At 48.1% G+C, this 19811-nt stretch overlaps 1 protein-coding gene across 2 annotated transcripts in view; it reads left to right on the forward strand.

Moving 5' to 3' along the window:
• Nucleotides 1-19811, forward strand: part of LOC144767991 (guanylate-binding protein 1-like) — a 164196-nt gene that overhangs the window by 61538 nt on the left and 82847 nt on the right. For both annotated transcript variants that reach the window (XM_078651381.1, XM_078651380.1), the window contains exon 9: nucleotides 13973-14075. In XM_078651381.1, coding sequence (XP_078507507.1) covers nucleotides 13973-14075 — 103 coding nt within the window. The remainder of the gene's footprint in view (nucleotides 1-13972; nucleotides 14076-19811) is intronic.

The raw sequence follows: 19811 nt of genomic DNA on the forward strand, positions 1-19811 counted from the left end.
GTTACGGAGGGTAGCTGGTCTGTTGGGGTTGACCATGCAGATGGCGTGTTCGGCACTTGCGTCTAAAGGATGAGGGATAGCTGGGGTAGAGTTGTAGTCTCGGAGGCTGGCAAGGATTTCCATTTCAGTGAGATTTAGTTGACTTGGAGTGACAAGGGTGGAGTTGTAGGATAGGACAAGAGTACGGATTTCTTCCTCTGATAGGTGGTGTGGGTGCTTGTGGGGGCGAAGATGTCTCAAGGATAGCGGAAGAGGTTGTTTAGTGATCTCTGTCAAGTGTGGGTAGGTGGCGTTTGGCAGGGTCATGAGGTTGGTAAGGGAGAGTTCAGCGAGGTGGATGAGGTTCATTAGCTCCAGTATGGAAATATGAATGCTCTGGGTAAGTTTGGTAGCTCTGGTGTGCAGAGAATCGATGTCCCTATAAGAAGGAGGTGCTGGAGGGCAGGGGGGCAATGGTTCGGGGGCAGTTCTGACATTGTGAATAGGTGAAAGGGGGGAAGGACTAGTATGGCCTATATTGTAAGCCATAGGATCTATGTTGGAGCCCCTTTGCGGGTTAGATTGAGGGCAGGAAGGGCAAGCAGCACTTGTATTGTAAGTCTTAGTGGGCGTAACGGTGACATAGTCTACTTGGGGAGCTAGTAGAGAGGGGGCCAAAAGTTTAGGGGTGATTCTGTTGGCGAGGCCGGGAGATGTGCTGGAATGTTTCGGGTGATCAATTATGGGAGACCCAGGGGGGTTAGAGGGTGGCTGGCCATGCTGGATGTGCCGAGTGAGGACTCAACAGTGTGGGAAAGGTAAGCGCGACCTGTATCGTAGTTCAAAGAGGGCGCACCGGTGACATGGTGTTCGAGGCATGTGGGCTGCTAAATTCATATCTTTTGCATAGATCGCCGCCTAGTGTTGTGTCCGGATGATCGCACATTGTTGTCCTGGAAGAGTCTTCGAAGTATCCTGAGATAGGTGGCTCCTCCCCTGGACTACAGTGCGCATGGGCATCGGCTCCATCCCCAGATTGTTTTTTTCCGCCATTGGGTTCGGATGCGGTCTCGACGTCTCTCTGTCGGAACCGAGAAAAAACTTACTAATTTAAGGCCAAAAGGCCTTCGTTACGTCGGTATTGTTTGCGCAGGGTCTCGAGTTTCTTCCGTCTCTTTGAGTCGGACTCTGCGGAGTCGTATTTACTCTTCGGACATCGAGGCCTTCTCATCGCAGCAAGACTACGACTTTTCAACATGGAGCGGAGCCTGTTTAAATGCTGTCCCGTCTGTGGGTCCAAATACCCACATATCGACGTGCACCCAGTCTGTAATAAATGCCTCTCGCCCGACCATAACGAGGAGAACTGCATGGCCTGCTCCAAGTTCAGGTCAAAGAAGACGCTCAAGCTTCGGCGCGCGGTGCGCCTTGAGGCCCAGCGAGCGGCCCCAGCCCCCGACAACATCTTCGACGACCAGGAGGATGAGAGCCTACGCCATCATCTTCAAATCTCACCACCCGCGTCGGAGGTCGGAGCCGATCCCGAAGAGGGTGACGGAGTCTTGGACCAAGACCTTGAATACGTCGAGGAGGTAGGGGACGACGAAGAAGTTTATGGGGCCGCGGAAGATAGCTCAGGGGATGAGCTATGCCCCGACAGTTACGTGGATGAGGCTCAGGTCACGGGATCGCCACTCGGCCTTACCCAAGACCCGGCACCGCAAGCCACGGCCCCGCCTTATGGCCCGGCCACGGACATACCTGCGGCGGCTACGAAGCCCGTATCGAAACCGAAACTGAAACATTCGGTATCCACGGCACCTAAAATGGCCGACGCCAAATCGAAACCGAAACTACCGGATTCGAGTGCACCTAAGATGGCGGACGTGCCATCCAAGACACAGAAGCCTGCTACATCATCGGCTCCGTTGACCTCCGGGCCACAGAAGTCGAAGAAGACTGTCGACTCGACAGTGCCGAAGTCATCGGCGGGGGATGCGTCCTCCAAGAAGGCAGCAAAGTCCACTAAGGTCGTCGACAAACATCCGGCGCCGACAGGGGCACCGTTGGAGGGACGCATGGTCGACGCGGAGTCTACAAAGTCCCTCGCATCCAAGAGCGGAAGCTCTACTCATAAGTCCAAAGACTCAGTGTCTAAAGCGGCATCGGCGTCTAAGCCTCCTAAGGAACCACAGAACGTCGGTGGCCAAGGACCATTGGCGGCCTCCTCATCGGCGCCGGGTGCCTTACTGAGTGGCGCATCTCACATCGTATCTTCGCTACAAAGAATTCGTGAGAAGGCCATGGCACCGTCGACTCCCGCGCCGGCGCCGCAGAAGACGATAGACGTACCTGCGAAGCCTGCTGCCAAGCTTCTCTACATTCTGCCACCGAAGGAGGCACCCAAAGCCTTTGCACCAAGAACGGCGCCAAAGACATCGGGATCTTCAACGTCGGGTGTAATATTAAGTCGACATCATGACTCAGGAGACGAATCTGAGCGCTATATCGACGCGGACACGGGCAAGTTGACCCTTCATAAGAGGAAAATCACTTCCCAACCGGTGGATTCCTATGCAATTCCACTAAAGAAGAAGAGGCTTGCACTGGACAGTCCTGCCCTAGTTGAACCTCTCCTGCCTCCACCTAGGAGGAGCCCTACACCTTCCCCCGACCACTCTGGGGGAGAGGAGGGGGAACAAGATGACCAGTACAATTTCCCCATCAATGACCCTCATGCACAACAGGATGCGTATGATGACACAAGTGACCAGGGACACCAGCAAGTGGGGCAAGACCCACAGCTTTTCAGTGCACGTGCTTCCCCAACAGAGGATGCTGCGGGATTTCATGCACTGATTGAACGGGCAGCTGCTAATCATGACGTGGACATGCATGCAGACCCAGTGGAGGAAGATTTTCTATTTGACACTTTTTCTCTCTCTGAAAGAACAGTCAAAACACTTCCTATGCTCAAGGGTGTCCTTAAACATGCTGCGGAGATCTTTAAGGAGCCTACCAGAGCGAGAGTGGTCAACCCACACATCGAGAAGAAATACAGGCCAGCACCTGCGGACCCAGCATATATTCGGGGACAGTTGCCTCTTGACTCTCTTGTTGTCGCAAATGCCCGCAAACGAGCGAACTCACAGACGACGGGTGAAGCTCCTCCCCCAGACAAGGAGTCGAAAGTGCTTGAGGCAGGGGGCAAGAGAGTAGCTGCGCAAGCTGCCAATTTCTGGCGTATAGCGAACACACAGGCGCTATTGGCACGTTATGACAGGGCGCATTACGACACCCTAGAGCAACTTGTTCAACACATGCCTGCGCAGTTTCAGGAGGGTACCAAACTGCTCATAGAAGAGGGAAACTCATCTCCAACGCTGCTATAAAGTGTGCACTTGATGCAGCAGACACAGCAGCTAGGGCTATTAACACTAGCGTTATGCTGAGGCGACAAGCGTGGCTACGCATATCAGGGTTTAAACCAGACATTCAAACCACCATACTTAACCAGCCCGTCAATCCTGATAGATTGTTTGGTCCTGATGTTGACACCACCCTCAAAGATTAAGAAAGACAATGAAACAGCAAAGTCTATGGGGGCCCTTCAGTCACAACAATTTCGGGGGAACACTTTTCGTCGCTCAGGTGCACGTGGTGTTACCCGAGGACAGATGGGTCAACAATCACAATTCACTAAAGGTGGAGCACAGTCCTCGTACCCCAAGCAGAATAAAGGGGGTTATCGAGGAAACAGCACCAGGGGACGTGGCAGAGGAAACAACAACTCCCGTTCCTCTGCCCCAAACAAACAGTGACTCTCTGTCACTGCCCCCCGACCATGTAACACCTGTCGGGGGGAGACTCCAGCAGTTCCTGCCAGTCTGGACAAACATCACCACAGACAGGTGGGTAAGACAACTTATCCAGTACGGTTATTGTCTAGAGTTAACGTCCACTCCACCCAACATTCCACCAAGGCAACGTCCTATGTCCGCAGAGCACTTGCACTTATTGCAGCAAGAAGTAGTGGTGATGCTGCAAAAAGGCGCAATCGAGCTCGTGCCTGTGGAGGAGGAAGGCACAGGAGTCTATTCCCTGTACTTCCTTATTCCAAAGAAGGACGGATCCCTCAGACCCATTCTGGATCTACGCCCCCTCAACCTGTATATACTGTCAGAACATTTCCATATGCTTACCCTGCAACAGAGTCTTCCCTTGCTCAATCAAGGGGACTTCCTAGCAACCTTAGACCTCAAGGATGCTTATTTCCACATTCCACTACACCCGTCCCACAGAAAGTATCTCAGGTTCACCATCCAAGGCAGGCATTATCAGTTCAAAGTCCTACCCTTCGGAGTTACCACCGCCCCCAGAGTGTTTACCAAGTGTCTGGCGACGGTAGCGGCGCACCTCAGGAGGCAGAACATACATGTCTACCCCTACCTAGACGACTGGCTCGTTCAAGCAAAGTCGGCACAACAGTGCGCCGCGGACATGTCAACCACCATCCACCTCCTTCACAGTCTGGGCTTCTCCTTGAACTACCCGAAGTCGCACCTTCAGCCAGCGCATGTGCGGCAGTTTCTGGGTGCGACAATAAATACCCTGACTGCCATGGCTCAACCAAACAAAGTCAGGATAGACAGCATCCAGTCTCTGATCCAAAAGTTCAGACCGCAACACTCGCTTCCAGCGAGAGTGTTCATGCAGTTGATAGGCATGATGGCCTCCTGCATCTTCATAGTCCCGCACGCACGATTGCATATGCGTCCGCTCCAAGAATGTTTAGCAAATCAGTGGACACAGGCTCGGGGACAAATGACGGACCTAGTGTTGGTAACCGGTCGGGCATACAACTCTCTGCATTGGTGGAATCCACACAACCTTTGCAAGGGCCGACCGTTCCAGGAGCCTGTGCCACAGATTATCCTGACAACGGACGCATCTCTCCAGGGGTGGGGAGCTCATGTGCTCAATTACACGGTGCAGGGACTATGGACGATGCAGCAACAGAAGATGCACATCAACTATCTAGAACTGATGGCAATCTTCATGGCGCTCAAGTCCTTCAATGTACATCTGTGCAACAAGGTAGTGTTAGTCCGGACGGACAACATGACAGCGATGTACTACATTCAAAAACAGGGAGGCACCCACTCCCCACAGCTGTCTCATCTGGCTCAGAGCATGTGGAAGTGGGCCATTCAGAGGAACATTTTCCTCATGGCAGAGCACCTCCCGGGAAAGGACAATCAGATGGCGGATCTGCTCAGCAGATACAGCCATCAGATGCACGAGTGGGAGTTACATCCATCAGTACTCCACCCGTACTTCCAGCAGTGGGGTCATCCAGAGATAGACCTGTTTGCCACAAGGGAAAACGCAAAATGCCAACACTTTGCCGCCAGGTTCCCTCACCCACAGTCGCAGGGGAATGCGATATGGATGAACTGGTCAGGCAGATTTGCGTACGCTTTTCCCCCAGCACCTCTCATACCGCTGGTGGCAAGAAAGCTAAGGCAGCACTCATTGACACTCATCCTAGTTGCTCCAACGTGGGCACGCCAACCATGGTACACCACGTTTCTGGAACTCTCAGTGGTACCGCATCAAAGGCTGCGCCTAACACCCAGGCTCTTGACGCAGAACCATGGCGACATTCAGCACCCAGATCCGCAACAGCTCAACCTGGCGATCTGGCTCCTGAAGTCCTAGAGTTTGGCTACCTTCACTTACCTCCAGAATGCATGGACATCATCAAAGAGGCAAGGAAACCCACTACTAGAGCATGCTATGCTGCAAAATGGAAGCGTTTCGTCATTCACTGTACAGCCAATAACATAAACCCGCTGGATGCATCTATTCCTAACATCATTTGCTATCTATTGCATCTTTACAAATGCAATCTAGCGTACACTTCCATTCGGATCCATCTATCCGCCATTGCAGCTTATCTTCAAAACAGGCAGCATCTCTCTGTCTTCAGGGTGCCTGCCATTAAAGCCTTCCTATAGGGTCTGAAACGAGTCATTCCCCCAAGAACACCGCCAGCTCCGGTCTGGAACCTCAATGTGGTCCTCACCAGACTGATGGGCCCACCTTTTGAGCCACTGCACTCATGTGAACTCCAGTTCCTAACATGGAAAGTGGCTTTTCTTATTGCTATCACGTCACTGAGACGCGTCAGTGAGCTGCAAGCGCTCACGATCCAAGAGCCATTCATACAAATTCATCCAAATAGGGTGGTGCTACGCACTAACCCCAAATTCCTTCCGAAGGTGGTGTCACAGTTTCATCTAAACCAAACTATTGACCTGCCCGCATTCTTTCAAAACCCACAAACTGTAGCGGAAAGAATGCTCCATACATTAGACGTTAGGAGGGCATTGATGTACTATATTGACAGAACACAACACTTTAGGAAAACAAAACAACTTTTTGTTGCCTTCTCACCACAGCACAAAGGCAACCCTATTTCCAAAGCAGGAATAGCCAGGTGGATTGTTAAGTGCATTCAAATCTGTTATCAAAAAGCAAAGCGTACTTTAACAATACCCCCAAGAGCGCACTCCACACGCAAATTGGGGGCATCCATGGCTTTCCTGGGGAACATTCCTTTGGAAGACATTTGCAGAGCAGCCACATGGGTTACACCACATACCTTTACAAAACACTACTGTGTTGATGTGCATTCCAAGCAGCAAGCTGCTGTAGGACAGGCTGTTCTCAAGACACTCTTTCAGGTTTCTGCAGCTGGCACGGGCAACCGCCGCTAATGGAGGGACTGCTATGTATTCTATGCAAAAGATATGAATTTAGCAGCCCACATGCCTCGAACTGAATATGCTACTTACCAGTATGCATCTGTTCTTGGCATGTAGGGCTGCTAACATTCATATCGCCCACCCTCCTCCCCGGTGCCTGTCGCAGCTGCAGATATACTCTTGCATTCAATCATTAGCATGGACATCCTTTACACTTTTCACTCCATCTCTGCCACAATGGCTAAAAACAATCTGGGGATGGAGCCGATGCCCATGCGCACTGTAGTCCAGGGGAGGAGCCACCTATCTCAGGATACTTCGAAGACTCTTCCAGGACAACAATGTGCGATCATCCGGACCCAACACTAGGCGGCGATCTATGCAAAAGATATGAATGTTAGCAGCCCTACATGCCAAGAACAGATGCATACTGGTAAGTAGCATATTCACTACTTGGGAAGCTAGTAGGGAGGGGGCCAAGGGTCTAAAAGTGATTCTGTTGACAGGACCGGGAGACTTGCTAGAGAGGTTAGAGTGACCAGTGTTGCAAGATCTTAGAGAGGTTTATGGGTAGTTAGCCTCGATGGGTGGGCTGGATGAGGGCTCATCAGGACGGGGTTAATTACCCTGCTAGTATTGAGCACGTGCTTTCTGAGGAGGGTAAAAAGGTATGCAAATTTATTCAGGTTTTTGGGCGAGGCTTGGTTAAAAACGATGCCGTTTTTATAGAGAGTGATGGTGAGGTCAGCTCGCAGCATTGGGGAGGGTGCTATAGTTAGTTTAGTGCCGTACGGAATGTTCTTAGTAGCATGTACATTGCAGTGGTGAGCAAAGGTTTTGCGCCAGGCAGATGTTCTTTTAGAATAGAAGATGAGGTCACTCATGACTGTGACATTGTCAGTGATGTAATGTAGGTCAGAGATCAGTGTCTCAGGGTATCTTTTCAGGGTGGAGTGCTTGAAGGATTTTGTGGCGGTTTTGGAAAGGTTTGGGGGGTAGACTAGAGTGTATGAATTTTCCCCCATAGCGGACAGGCCAGGCCTTGCCATGTTGGCTCCGATGGACTGCTCGAGCACCAATAGGGGTAGGTATGCAGCAAGGGTGGTTGCCCACTGTGTGGGAGCCAGAGTTATACTGTGATAGTGCCACAGGGGAGCGCACTATTAGTATAGGAGTCTGGTTGGCAGCTCTAGAGAGAATAGCTGGCGAGGGTGCGGATAGGTGGTTGGCAGCTCTTGAGAGATAGCTGGTGAGGGTGAGGATAAAGAAAAACCAAAGGTGGTGATGGACGGAGCGTTGACAATACAAACACTCACCCCCAGTCAACTGATCTGGGTTTAATCCATCACCGTTCTTTAGCTCACTCCTCCACCCCAGTTCAGTAATGGCCATATGCAAATCAGTCTGACCCAGTGCCTCACGGGAACAGTCCAGCCCGAACTGCCAAGCCATGTCTTCCCTGGACCGGAATCAAGCTTCCCAGGACCGGTTACTGGCATTACAGCCGTCTTCAGCCGAACTTGCTTGACTCCTGTGGCAAAGTGAGCAAGGGACTCACGTCTAAGCATACCCTGCCAACTCAGCCGAACAAAGAAAAACCAAAGGTGGTGATGGACGGAGCGTTGACAATACAAACACTCACCCTCAGTCAACTGATCTGGGTTTAATCCATCACCGTTCTTTAGCTCACTCCGCCACCCCAGTTCAGACACACCTATATGCAAATCAGTCTGACCATGTGCCTCATGGGAACAGTCCAGCCCGAACTGCCAAGCCATGTCTTGCCTGGACCGGAATCAAGCTTCCCAGGACCGGTTGGGGAGGGTGAGGATAATCACTTTGTATTAGGAGCTCAATCATTTCATGGGCAGGCAATGTAGGATGAGTGGAGTGTCTTCATATCATCGTCATTTTAGGGTCAGGCAAAATGCGGTCTGCTGGTGAAATGGTTACTGTGTAGGTAATTACAGAAACTCGCAGCTCAGAAGGTTTATGAGCAGTCTGATTACGAAGCACTGCCTTCATAGCTTATGTGATGTTCCTTTGACCCAACAAGAGGGAGCAATGTCCCCGAAGTTTACCGGGGGTCACCATTTTAGGATCAGGCAGCCTTCTGTCCCTGCAATTATTCCTATTTCAAAGTATGCACAGCTCATAGCCTGACGCCTTCTTGTTTTTGAAGTTCAGAGGTGGGGCTTAGATAAATAGAGTAGCGCAGGTTTTCGGGACCGGGTGGCGCCATGGAGAGCACAACTGAGGCCATCCTCCAGTCCTGTGAGCACCCGCACAACAAGGGCTGATCACCAGTCCTGGGAGCAGCGCAGGACCCAGGCATATTAATTAAATTGTGCCACCAGGGACCTGTGGCTGAAAGCTGGTTGGGAAGGGGACCGCTGCAAGGTGAAATATACTTGTTCGAGGCATATGAGCTGTAGATCATATACTTGTGCATAGATAGCCATCTGGTGTTGGCTCGGATGTTTGCACTTTGTTTTGTCTTGGAAGAAGATTACTTCGAACCTGCATAATTGTGCCACATGGAACATAAATTAGCAGAACCACTAACAGGATAACATTTAAACCAAATTAAAGGAAAGTGGTGAGAACACAGCAAATATTTAAACAAAATCAGCATAAATTCAGCTTTAATCCCTGAAAATCTTATACTTTATACATTTAATGTTACTGACATTTTTCACCTTAATACATGTCACAATGTGCTTTTTGCGCAAATTGCGGTTTACTGTACCTCTGGAGAGTCCCCAGTAAAGTCTCCTGTAGTCTTCTTAAGCTGTAATGACTAAACCCATTGATGAGGACTGCTAGACCTGGAAGCACCAAGACTTCTATTAAAGAGCTGAGCAGCGAGTTGGTGGTTACATGAGAGGAAGGTGAAGTTAAGGCTCGGGGCTTGGCTTCAGGTGGACAAAGCTCCTTAAACTTCTGTTGCATCTTCTAGATCTTCACAGGCAGATGCGCGCGCGCGCGCTTCATTTGCTAATTGTCTTGCCTCCAAGTTCCGGTGTGCGCGCGCGATCGCAGGGAGACTCTGTAACGTGAGACAAGTAACGGGATCTCACCTGTACGCCAAGCACGCAGCTATATTAATAGGATCTCATTTAACCCGTTGCATGCTGAGGACGGAACTGCTCCGTCATCAGCTGCGGTGGCGCTGTGCTGATGACAGAGCGGTTCTGTCATGGCCCTGCGGCCGCGCCTGCGTGGCGCGGATTCCGCGCTTGCGCTGGGCGTTCTATTGAGCGGGCGGGGCCATGACGGAACCGCTCCGTCATCAGCACAGCTCAACCGCGGCTGGTGACGGAGCGGCTCCGTCACCAGCATGTGGCCGCCGTGCGGCCGCCCCGCCCCCTTAGCACTGCGGCGGAATAGCCACCGCAGTGAAGGGGTTAATGCACATCACTCGATTAAACATGCATGAGCGTTGTTTCACCTTTGGTTGTTTGAGTAATGTAAACTGGAGCTGAGCGCATGAAGTTCCAATTCAGTATCAAAGCACCTTTCCATGCCCCAGAAGCCTCTGTGCCACTCCTGGGGATATTGCGAATACCCCGCTTCACAAAGCGCCTCCATTCAAAGTATTGTTCATAATGTGTCAAGTGTCTGGAGCAGCTCTGGAAAATTACACGATGACTCAATTCCCATGAAAACAGTAATATCCTGTGACAGGGGCTGGAAAATGTGTTGATTATAGTGAAAAATCAGCCCCACTCTCTCTCAGCAATTGTATTCTGGCCTCATCTTTCACTGTCTTTGATGGGTACCATTTATTTGCAACATTATTTAGTAACGTGTTGATGCATGCTAATATTGCCCAAAGTAGTCATAGTGGAAAATCAGTGTAACCAGTTTCAATAAGATAATGGGAAGCATTGGCTAAGCCAGTAGATCTGAAATTGGTGGCCAGCTTTTTAGTTTTGTCGATATGCGACTTGTTTTTGCATGGTTTTTGTAAAACCTTATTGGTGTGGAAGCTGCAAGGCCCTCACCATTTTAACAAACATTTCCAAAAGAAAAAATTGTATTTTGGTCTCAAAAAGCACACACTGCCACAGTAGTTACTGCCACTGAACAAAACAACTTTGTGTGCTGATATGCTCATTGTTAAAGAGCAGAAGGCGGTCACTCACAGTGAAGCCAGCCGATACAGAGAGAGAGCCAGAGTTTTAATAAACACAAAAGGTCACGGTCAACGCCCGACCAAATTAGGGGCCCAATTATTAAAGAAAGTCTCAAAAGTGCACCCATGGTATATGTACTTGCATTAAGTGCATCTATATAGATTTTGTGAATTCCCAACAATTTACAGAAGTAGGACAAGAAATAGTACTGCTAGAAAATATTTGCGAACTGCATTTTAGCATGAGGAAATCTGCATGTGTAGATTCGCTCATGCAAAAATCTGATTGTTTGCACGTTCACTTTCCCTACAATCACTTTTTTCCCCATCTCTGGAAAGAAGGTTTATGTCTGCCATTGTCAGGAGGAAAGTTTCTAACATTTCTCAGTATGGGAAATGATTAGAGAAAAACTTTTGAAAACCCTTAAAACATGAAATTTAGTAGGTTTCCACTGACTCAAAAGGTCATTCTAAACCTGGAACTATTGCTTACCCCTACATTCAGCCCCAGTATGTAGATCTGCGGAAATGTGGCAACATAAGAGGGTTGAAAGTTTTCAAAGAGAGGCTATATCAGAGCTCTTATATAATGAGATTGCTACCATAATGTGTCACTGCACTACATGGCACCAAAGAGGCAGGTGGATTTTGTTACAGTACAAGTAGATTTATGAAGCCACCTGCCCCATGGACAAGTAGATATTAGATTAAATTCCACACTCCGGGTGCAGTACTAGATTTACCCACTAGTCGGTACTGCTGCACACTCCAGCGATGCCATGGTAGCCTCCTTGAGGTCATGGGCTGTGCCACCCACACGGGCTCTGTAGAGTCAAGGACAGCGGGTGGCACACAGTGCAGGCGTGCACTTGGGCCGAGGTCGAGCTTCTCACAGCTGTGGGCGGTTGCCGTAGCCTCTCATTGGCGGGCGGTTTGTATGGCAGAGTGTTCCTCGCCGAGCTGTAACACTATTCTCTGGGCAACATGCGGTGCTCAGTTGAACCGTCAGAGGATGCAAGTGTCCTCTGCACACGTGGAAGTGACAGACCTCGTTGCCAGTGTGAAGTCTTGTGGCAGAAGGTGCAGGCGCTTGAGGTATGGCGAGCAGTATATCAAATAACTGGACACAGACACCAAGCACTGGGTACTGCCGAGTGACTATGAGCGAATACAAAGCCTTAATTTATACCATTGTGCCATGCCCGTCCCTCAGGGTAGATGTGTGCAATATTGTAGGGTAGAGGCCGGGTGGCTCTCTACAGGGCCCACAACTTTATATTGGCGATGAGGTGGGTCTGACCCAACCTCTGCAGCATTCTTCCCATGTGGGTGTTCACCTCTCACTCCCAATTCTCACTCTGAGGGTTCCTGTCCTGGCCCAGGTTAGAGGACACCGCTGCCAGCATGGCATCCCTTCTGGCGAGGACAGCTGCAGGAACACCCTACGACACACCTGAGGACTGCAGAGCACTGTGCAGATGGAAACAGTTTGATTGCACGCAGGAGTAGTTGGTGCCACAAATCACGCTGGTGAGGAAACAGTGTGTGAGGGGAATCCACCACAAGAGCCTGGAGACCCACCAGGAATATGCAGGAGCATGCGGGGCAATCATATACTGACTCTGCTTCGGTGAAAGTCCTGGAAGCCTCTACAGTTCGTCCAGAGGACACACAGCACAGGGAAGACCGAGGAAGGCTGTCCCACCCTGTAAACTGCATCAAGCCAACTGCGCTTGAGTACCAAGACACTGTAGTAAGCTGTGCTACAACAAACTGCTTGAGTGCATACATCAGATTAGCCTACAGTCAGGGGAACAAGACGTGGGCAACGAACAAGAGACACATTATATTGGGAACAAAGAGTGAAACAATTGTGGACACAGACACCCAAAAGCAGCAACAAACAGAAGTGAAGAAGCGGCACAGGGGCTGAAAGACAGAGGTGCAGTGACGGGTGAGGCAGCGAGCACTGCTCACCCCTTCCTAGTGTCTAACCACCGTCCGCAGAGACACCTAAATGATCAGCAGGTCTGTGGGTGGGAGTCAACAGATGGAGAGACAAAACCAAAACTGAACAAAGCAACAGACTAGTCAGGTTACACCTCATTTGGTTACTCAAATGAAGTGTTAAGACTTGAACACAAATTCTCCTGCGCTGTAAAAAGATTCCAAACTTGATGAAAGCAAGAAGGTGCACCAAGAAAGCAGATTCAGTCCAATGTAATTCTTGAAGAAATTCTTGACCCTCTCTTCCCATTCCCGCACTGTTGAAAGAGTGTGGCACAGGCTTCGATTGGCTGCTCTGGGGAGTATTCAAGGGTGGCAGAGGGGCATGGATGTGGCAGCCGCCTTTCCTGCCGCTGGCATGACTTAGGGAGTTTCATTACCGGTGGGAGGATTCACTGGTGGATTCACAGTGTTGAAGTATGTCCAGCTACTGGTTGAGAGTGATACAATCATGCAGGTTGATCCCTGGGCACCGAAGCGATTTAAGGAGCCACCATCTTGACTCGTGGTGATGGCCCACCTCCCCCAGGCCATATTGTTATTAGAAAAGCAGAACTGTGTCATTTTGCTCTAATGAATGGGAATAGAAGTTTACTTTCCCTTTTCTTCTTCAATGTTTGGATAGCTAAGGAAAAATAATTTGCCACGTTTGTTTTGTTTTAGTCAATTCAATGCTTTTTCTATGAATTACTTTATCAGTGCTTGTACATTTGAGCAAAATAAGGATATAATTTCCATGAAATCTGATTTTTTTTGATAATTTACTGGTTCGGCGTACAATAACGTATTTAACCCAATGCGGAAAGTAAGATGCTAGATGAAGGTAACATTTATATAAATATATGTTCATGGGTTCATTTGCACTAGCCACATCTTTGGTACATTTGAGAAATTTGGACTTTGCAACATCTTGTATTTATGAACCCTTTGGAAGATTTAATACCCATGATTGGTGGTGCACTGGGTGTGTTTACATGATTTTTCTGTACAACCTCAATGCTATTTATTACTTTTATCGGATTCAAGCTACATTGATCTGCTGGTACTCATACACTGTCATGTTTGGCTTTGTACACAGGCTCAATTGGTCCTAGAAGAATTTCTGTCCAGTAAGAAAGGGGAATCTGAAACCATACTGCAAGCAGATGCAAACTTGACTGAAGCACAGAAAAAAGTTGCAGGTAATTTTACAAATTTTACAAAAAAAAAGTTGCAAGTAAGTTGTAAATAAATGTCAAGATAACTTTTTCTGCCCTCTTAGCAAGAATGATCCATTTTTGAAGCAGAGATCTAGTAAATTGTGCATCAAGGCCAATTAAACAAAGCAGCTTAGGATAGGCATTCTGCAGACTGTAGATTATATTACATTATCAGCAAATCAGACACGGTGGACTAATTTAAGACAAAATCCTAAACCTACTACCATTTTGATATTCACAGAAGGCACTTACTCATTTTGGTATTCACAGAAGACACTTACTCATTTCGGTATTCACATAAGTCATTTAGGAGTCCTAACTTTACTACTCGTGAACTGAGAAAAATCCTAACTTTAAGACATTTGGTATTCACTGAAGGCATTTAGGAGTCTTAAAGTTAGGACTCCTAACTTTAGGACCCCTAAATGACTTCTGTGAATACCGAAATGAGTAAGTGTCTTCTGTGAATACCAAAATGAGTAAGTGCCTTCTGTGAATACCAAAATGAGTACTCTCACCCGGCCCCACGCCTCTTACCTACACAGGCCGCCGCTGTACAGGAATAGAGACAATTGCTTAAGGATATTGATTGATCCTTGAACATCTGGAAGGATAGGGTGTCCAAAATGCCACAACAAATTTAATAGAATAATACAAAGTGTGTCCAAAGGGCGCAAGGCCAGCGAAATAACTTTGAGATACCCAGAACATCAATGTATTCTGTATAATGTATTCGCTGGGGGCTCAAATCCTTGCAGCTATAGAGAGATCAAGACTGGCCCTGGAAAATACAATAGACACAGTCTCAACAGATGTGAACCTCCTGAGAGTTAAACTTTGTATGGACAGTGACGTATTGCAGGAGAATGAGAGGATAAAATAAGACCTGTGAACAGAGGTATCAGACCTTAAAACAGTCAGATCATTGTGAGACCTTGCTTTTCTACTGGAACATTGGTTGGAGAGTGCTGAGGCAGGTCACAATGACACTACATCATTTGCTGGAGAAATGGATTTCATAGACTCTTAAACCCAAGGGTGCATTGGGCAGCTTTGTCTTGGAGAGGGCCATGGAGCTCCTCTGCCTCGTGGCACTCCTTTAAGGGCCATGATAACCAAAAAGATCAACTTCCAAGATTGAGACATTAACCTTCAGCATGACAGGACCCGAAATATGTGGATCCGACAATTAAATATTTGCAGACTATACGTGCAAATACAAAAATTTGCAGAAACTTATGGCCATGACATACATAAAGTAATAGTAAAAATGAAGTAGATCATTCTGTTTTTAGCAAAACTGCATGTGATTCATGATGACAAACCATACTTTTTAACTAGCCATGAGAGGTTCAGGGATTGGGTCATGATTGGGAAAGGGCTATGCTTACATTCCCACCCAGTACAGTAAGCGGCTGCCCCTGTGGGGGTTGCCAGAGAAGAGCTTGCACCATGAGAATGCCCCAAGAGAGATGTTTAAGATAGCTAACTCTCTGTTAAAAGCCCCCGACCCGCCATCACCACCACTCTGTACGGAGGAGGCTGACGCTCACTGCAACAACCTGGCAAATTTGTTCGCTGAAAAAATTCAAAAGATCCTCCTGTCCCTTCCTCCTCTATCTTTGGAAGAACTTATCCTTCCTCTGCCAGATGATACTGATATCATTTTGCCTTGCCTTTCTCTCTTTTCCCCCCTCAGTACTGAATCTTTACCCTCGCTTTCCAACTCTGTAAAAAGCGGGTCTCCGCTAGACCCAGCCCCTATGAATATTCTAAAGCTGGTCTTGCCTAATATCAGTACACATATCATCCATCTAGTTAATACCTCGCTTGAATCAGGAAGGGTACCCCAAGACTGGAAACTGGCCATGGTTAGGGCCCTGTTAAAAAAGCCTCATCTCGACCCCCAGGACTTTTCCAACTATCGTCCCATTTCCCTGCTCCCTGCCATTAGTAAACTTGCCGAGAAATGGGTAAATAAACAACTAGCATCCTTTCTGGAGACCCATAATCTGCTCCATCCAACCCAAACCGGGTTCCGGAGAGGACAGGGAACGGAGACGGCACTGCTGAGGGTGGTAGAGGACTCCAGGAGGATTCTGGACGCAGGTGGCAGCGCGGCCATTATCCTCCTGGACCTCAGTGCCGCCTTCGAAACGGTGAATCACCGTGTCCGCCTGTCTCGTCTCAGAAAGCTGGGCGTCAAAGACAGGGCACTCATGTGGCTGGAGTCCTTTCTTGACGGTAGATCTTTTAAGGTCTTTTCAGAAAATAGTTGCTCTCCATCAATGCCATTACAGTGTGGGGTGCCACAGGGTTCCTCCCTTAGCCCCACACTGTTTAATGTTTATATGGCGCCCCTGGCAGAAGTAGTAGCTCCCTTCGGGATCCAACTGGTAAGCTATGCTGACGACACCCAGCTAGTTGTCTCTCTCAATCAGGTGGAATCCCCCCCTTCCAGGCTTTGCCGTTGCCTGGAGGCAGTAGCAAACTGGATGGACTTGTCCCACCTGAAATTGAATGGAGGAAAAACAGAGCTGATGCTCCTAGGAAAACGAGCCATATTTAACAACGTGATACATTGGCCCTCCTGTATGGGCCCAGGACCCACTCCAAAGACCGAGATAAAGAGTCTCGGGTTTTGGTTGGATGCAGAGCTGTCATTTAAGACCCAGGCAAGGAAGACAGTGGCCACCTGTTTCGGACTGCTGAAAACAATTCGGAAAATTCTTCCTCAGCTACCCGAAACAGCAAAGAAAACCATAGTCCAGTCTCTTATTTTATCTAGGCTGGATTATGGAAATGCGCTCTATCTTGGAGCCCCCGTGTCTGTTATCCGGCAACTTCAGGTTGTCCAGAATTCCGCAGCACGGCTACTCATGGGCACTAGCCATCGTACATCAGCCAGGCCCGCACTCTGCACCTTGCACTGGCTCCCCATAAAGGAGCGAATCCATTTTAAGACTCTCTGCACGGTCCATAAAACACTCTATGGGAGTGGCCCCCTCATCCTAGATGACATGATCAGACCATATAAATCCACCAGGAATCTTCGCTCGAACCAACAAAACCTGCTGATAGCTCCTAGGATCAGCAGAGCCCGCACAGGAGGTCGTCTGTTCTCGCACAATGCGGCTGGATTGTGGAATGCTCTCCCTCCACCTCTTCGCCAAGAGCCTAACCTTCTTGTCTTCCGGAAAAAGCTAAAAACTCTTCTGTTTCCAAAAACCAGATAATACAGATCTGCATTTTTAACTCATCTCTGTCTGGTCAGTCTTAAGCGCTGGGATGCTCCCGAGTGGCCACGCGCTATAGAAGAACCTAATAATAATAATAATAATAATAATAATAATGAGAAGAAAATCTAGTGCCACGAAGAACGCATAGAGCCTTATTAGAGTAAAAATGCAAAGAGGATGGCACAACTGATTTTGAGGAACGTGCCCAGACAGGGCTATGGAACTTGAGATTGGAGATGACTTTTAGGTGGATTTGGAGTCATCAACAGAATAAGGACAACTGGTGAACTGAGTGTTTTTATGAAATACATTTCATATGTAGTGTTGCTAAATGAGGGACCCAGAGGGATAATTTAGTTTTATTGAGCAGAGCAAGGTATACACATAAAAACACTTCAGTAAAGAAATGTTATCAAAAATTCATAATGTACACCTTCTTGTCCATAGAGCAGTATCCTTCTATTAAATATTCATCAATAAAAAGCGTCTCAATTCAAATCACATATCTATACTACTATTATAAAGGAAGAACTTTGAACCTTTGAGGCGGGTAAACTCGGGAACCACAGCGCCAATCCACACACCCGATACATCGTTGAAATTGTCAGGGTGTGCAGATGGACATAGGCTATATAAATTAAAAATATATACGTTATTTAAAAAATGTATGAGAAAAAAAAGTTGTCCCATGGAAGTAGTGCCGGCCGCGACGTGCGTGCTGACATCAGTGCTGTGCCTCTGCGCCGTAATTATTAATGACGTGTTGTTGGTTCCTGCAGAGACCGGGAGCTCCGTTTGAATGTATGCAGTACTCATGGCGCAAGAAGAAATGTGTAGGACACGTTAATGATTTGTAGATCCAGTCATCTAACCACTCATTGCTCTTACCTGACCCAACACTACAAGAATGGGAGTAGAGCACATGAGTTTTGCTTCTAGGAAAAGACGTGCTTCGCTGTTCTTTTTCCAAAACTCGGGTAAGGTTCGTAGCTAGGCCTCACTCTGCACACCTCTTTTCGCGTTTTGGGGGGTCTGAGGAGAGTCTTCCTGTGCAAGTGCTTATAATCACGGTCACTGCACTCATGCTATTTTCGTGTTCTTTGCCACATTTGCCACATTATCCGCCAACTGCTGCATAATCTGAAGATTTTAACAAAAAGAATGTTTTGTTTGTAGCTCACACTGATCAACAGTGACTAAAAGTGTGGTTACAAGTTGCAGTGTAATGGAAGGCCCCTCACAAAGTTTGACTGGTCACCTTTCTCTTGAATATTGCTATATCAGGGTGTAAAACTTTTATTAATGAAGTAAAACCGAACGCGCAGACAGTGTTAACAATTGTAATAACGAAGTAATACTATCACAAAATGCGATGCATTATGCTGCATAGTTTGCCTTTTCTTGCCATCAAATGAAGTCAACTCTGAGGCATGATCGACCCCGCCACATAGTTCAATTAACCCAGATTATAATTAACTGGTTCTGCCCTGGGCCTAATGAATTAGTACCCCTCAGGCAGCTGTGCGTATGTTTAAATGTATGAACATTTATGTCCCACTTGCTCCCCGGACATTTTGATTTCCAGCAGCAATCGGGGCGAAGAAAACATTTTCACGGTCGAAATTCACTGTCCAGGTGTACACTATAGCACTGTGTGATCTTCATAATGCCCGTCTGTAGGAGCAGAGGTGTTACCACTCTTTCCTGTCACTTTTCTGTGTGTGGGGGTTATACTGCAAACCACAGAGTCTAACATGCAGTCACAGCTGTTGCTCGCCCCCCTGCTGCAACTGAGCAGGAAGGACTAATCTTCTCAGACCACTGAGCAGTGATGGGAGATTAGCCCACAACACAATTACACTGAGAGGAAAGCCAGTGGCATAGTGCAAAATGATTGCCCCCCCCTACAGAATGTGATATGGTACACCCGAGTCTCCCATATCGATATAGAGATCGTCATTAGTCTTTGGGCTGCATGGGGCCACCCATTGAAGAATTTTGGGCACGCTGGTAGTGACAGTCGCTCATTTCTAACCTGCACGCATCACTCACCCTCCTGAGGCGGAAGCCGGGAGGCCTCTTGCCTTATTAAAATTTTTATTTGCTTTTAATGATTTGAAACTGTGGAAAATTGTTTTTTTGTGCACCTGACCGTGATAGGTGCTTGCGACCCCCCTGTTGACCCCCCTTGCGCTTAAACAGTAATCTGAACCCCTGCTTTTCCGAATCGGACCTGCTCTCGGCCGAGTATTGACGCCAAGAGCAGAGTACCGGTTTTGGCAGCCATCTTAGGTCAGGCAGCAATTTGTGACGCGATTTCAGGCGCCATAAAAGGGACGCGAAGGGAGAGTGCCGGTAATTTCTAACCTGCACGCATCACTCACCCTCCTGAGGCGGAAGCCGGGAGGTCTCTTGCCTTATTAAAATTTTAATTTGCTTTTAATGATTTGAAACTGTGGAAAATTGTTTTTTGTGCACC

Source organism: Lissotriton helveticus, chromosome 7 (assembly GCF_964261635.1).
Source record: "Lissotriton helveticus chromosome 7, aLisHel1.1, whole genome shotgun sequence".
NCBI lineage: Eukaryota > Metazoa > Chordata > Amphibia > Caudata > Salamandridae > Lissotriton > Lissotriton helveticus.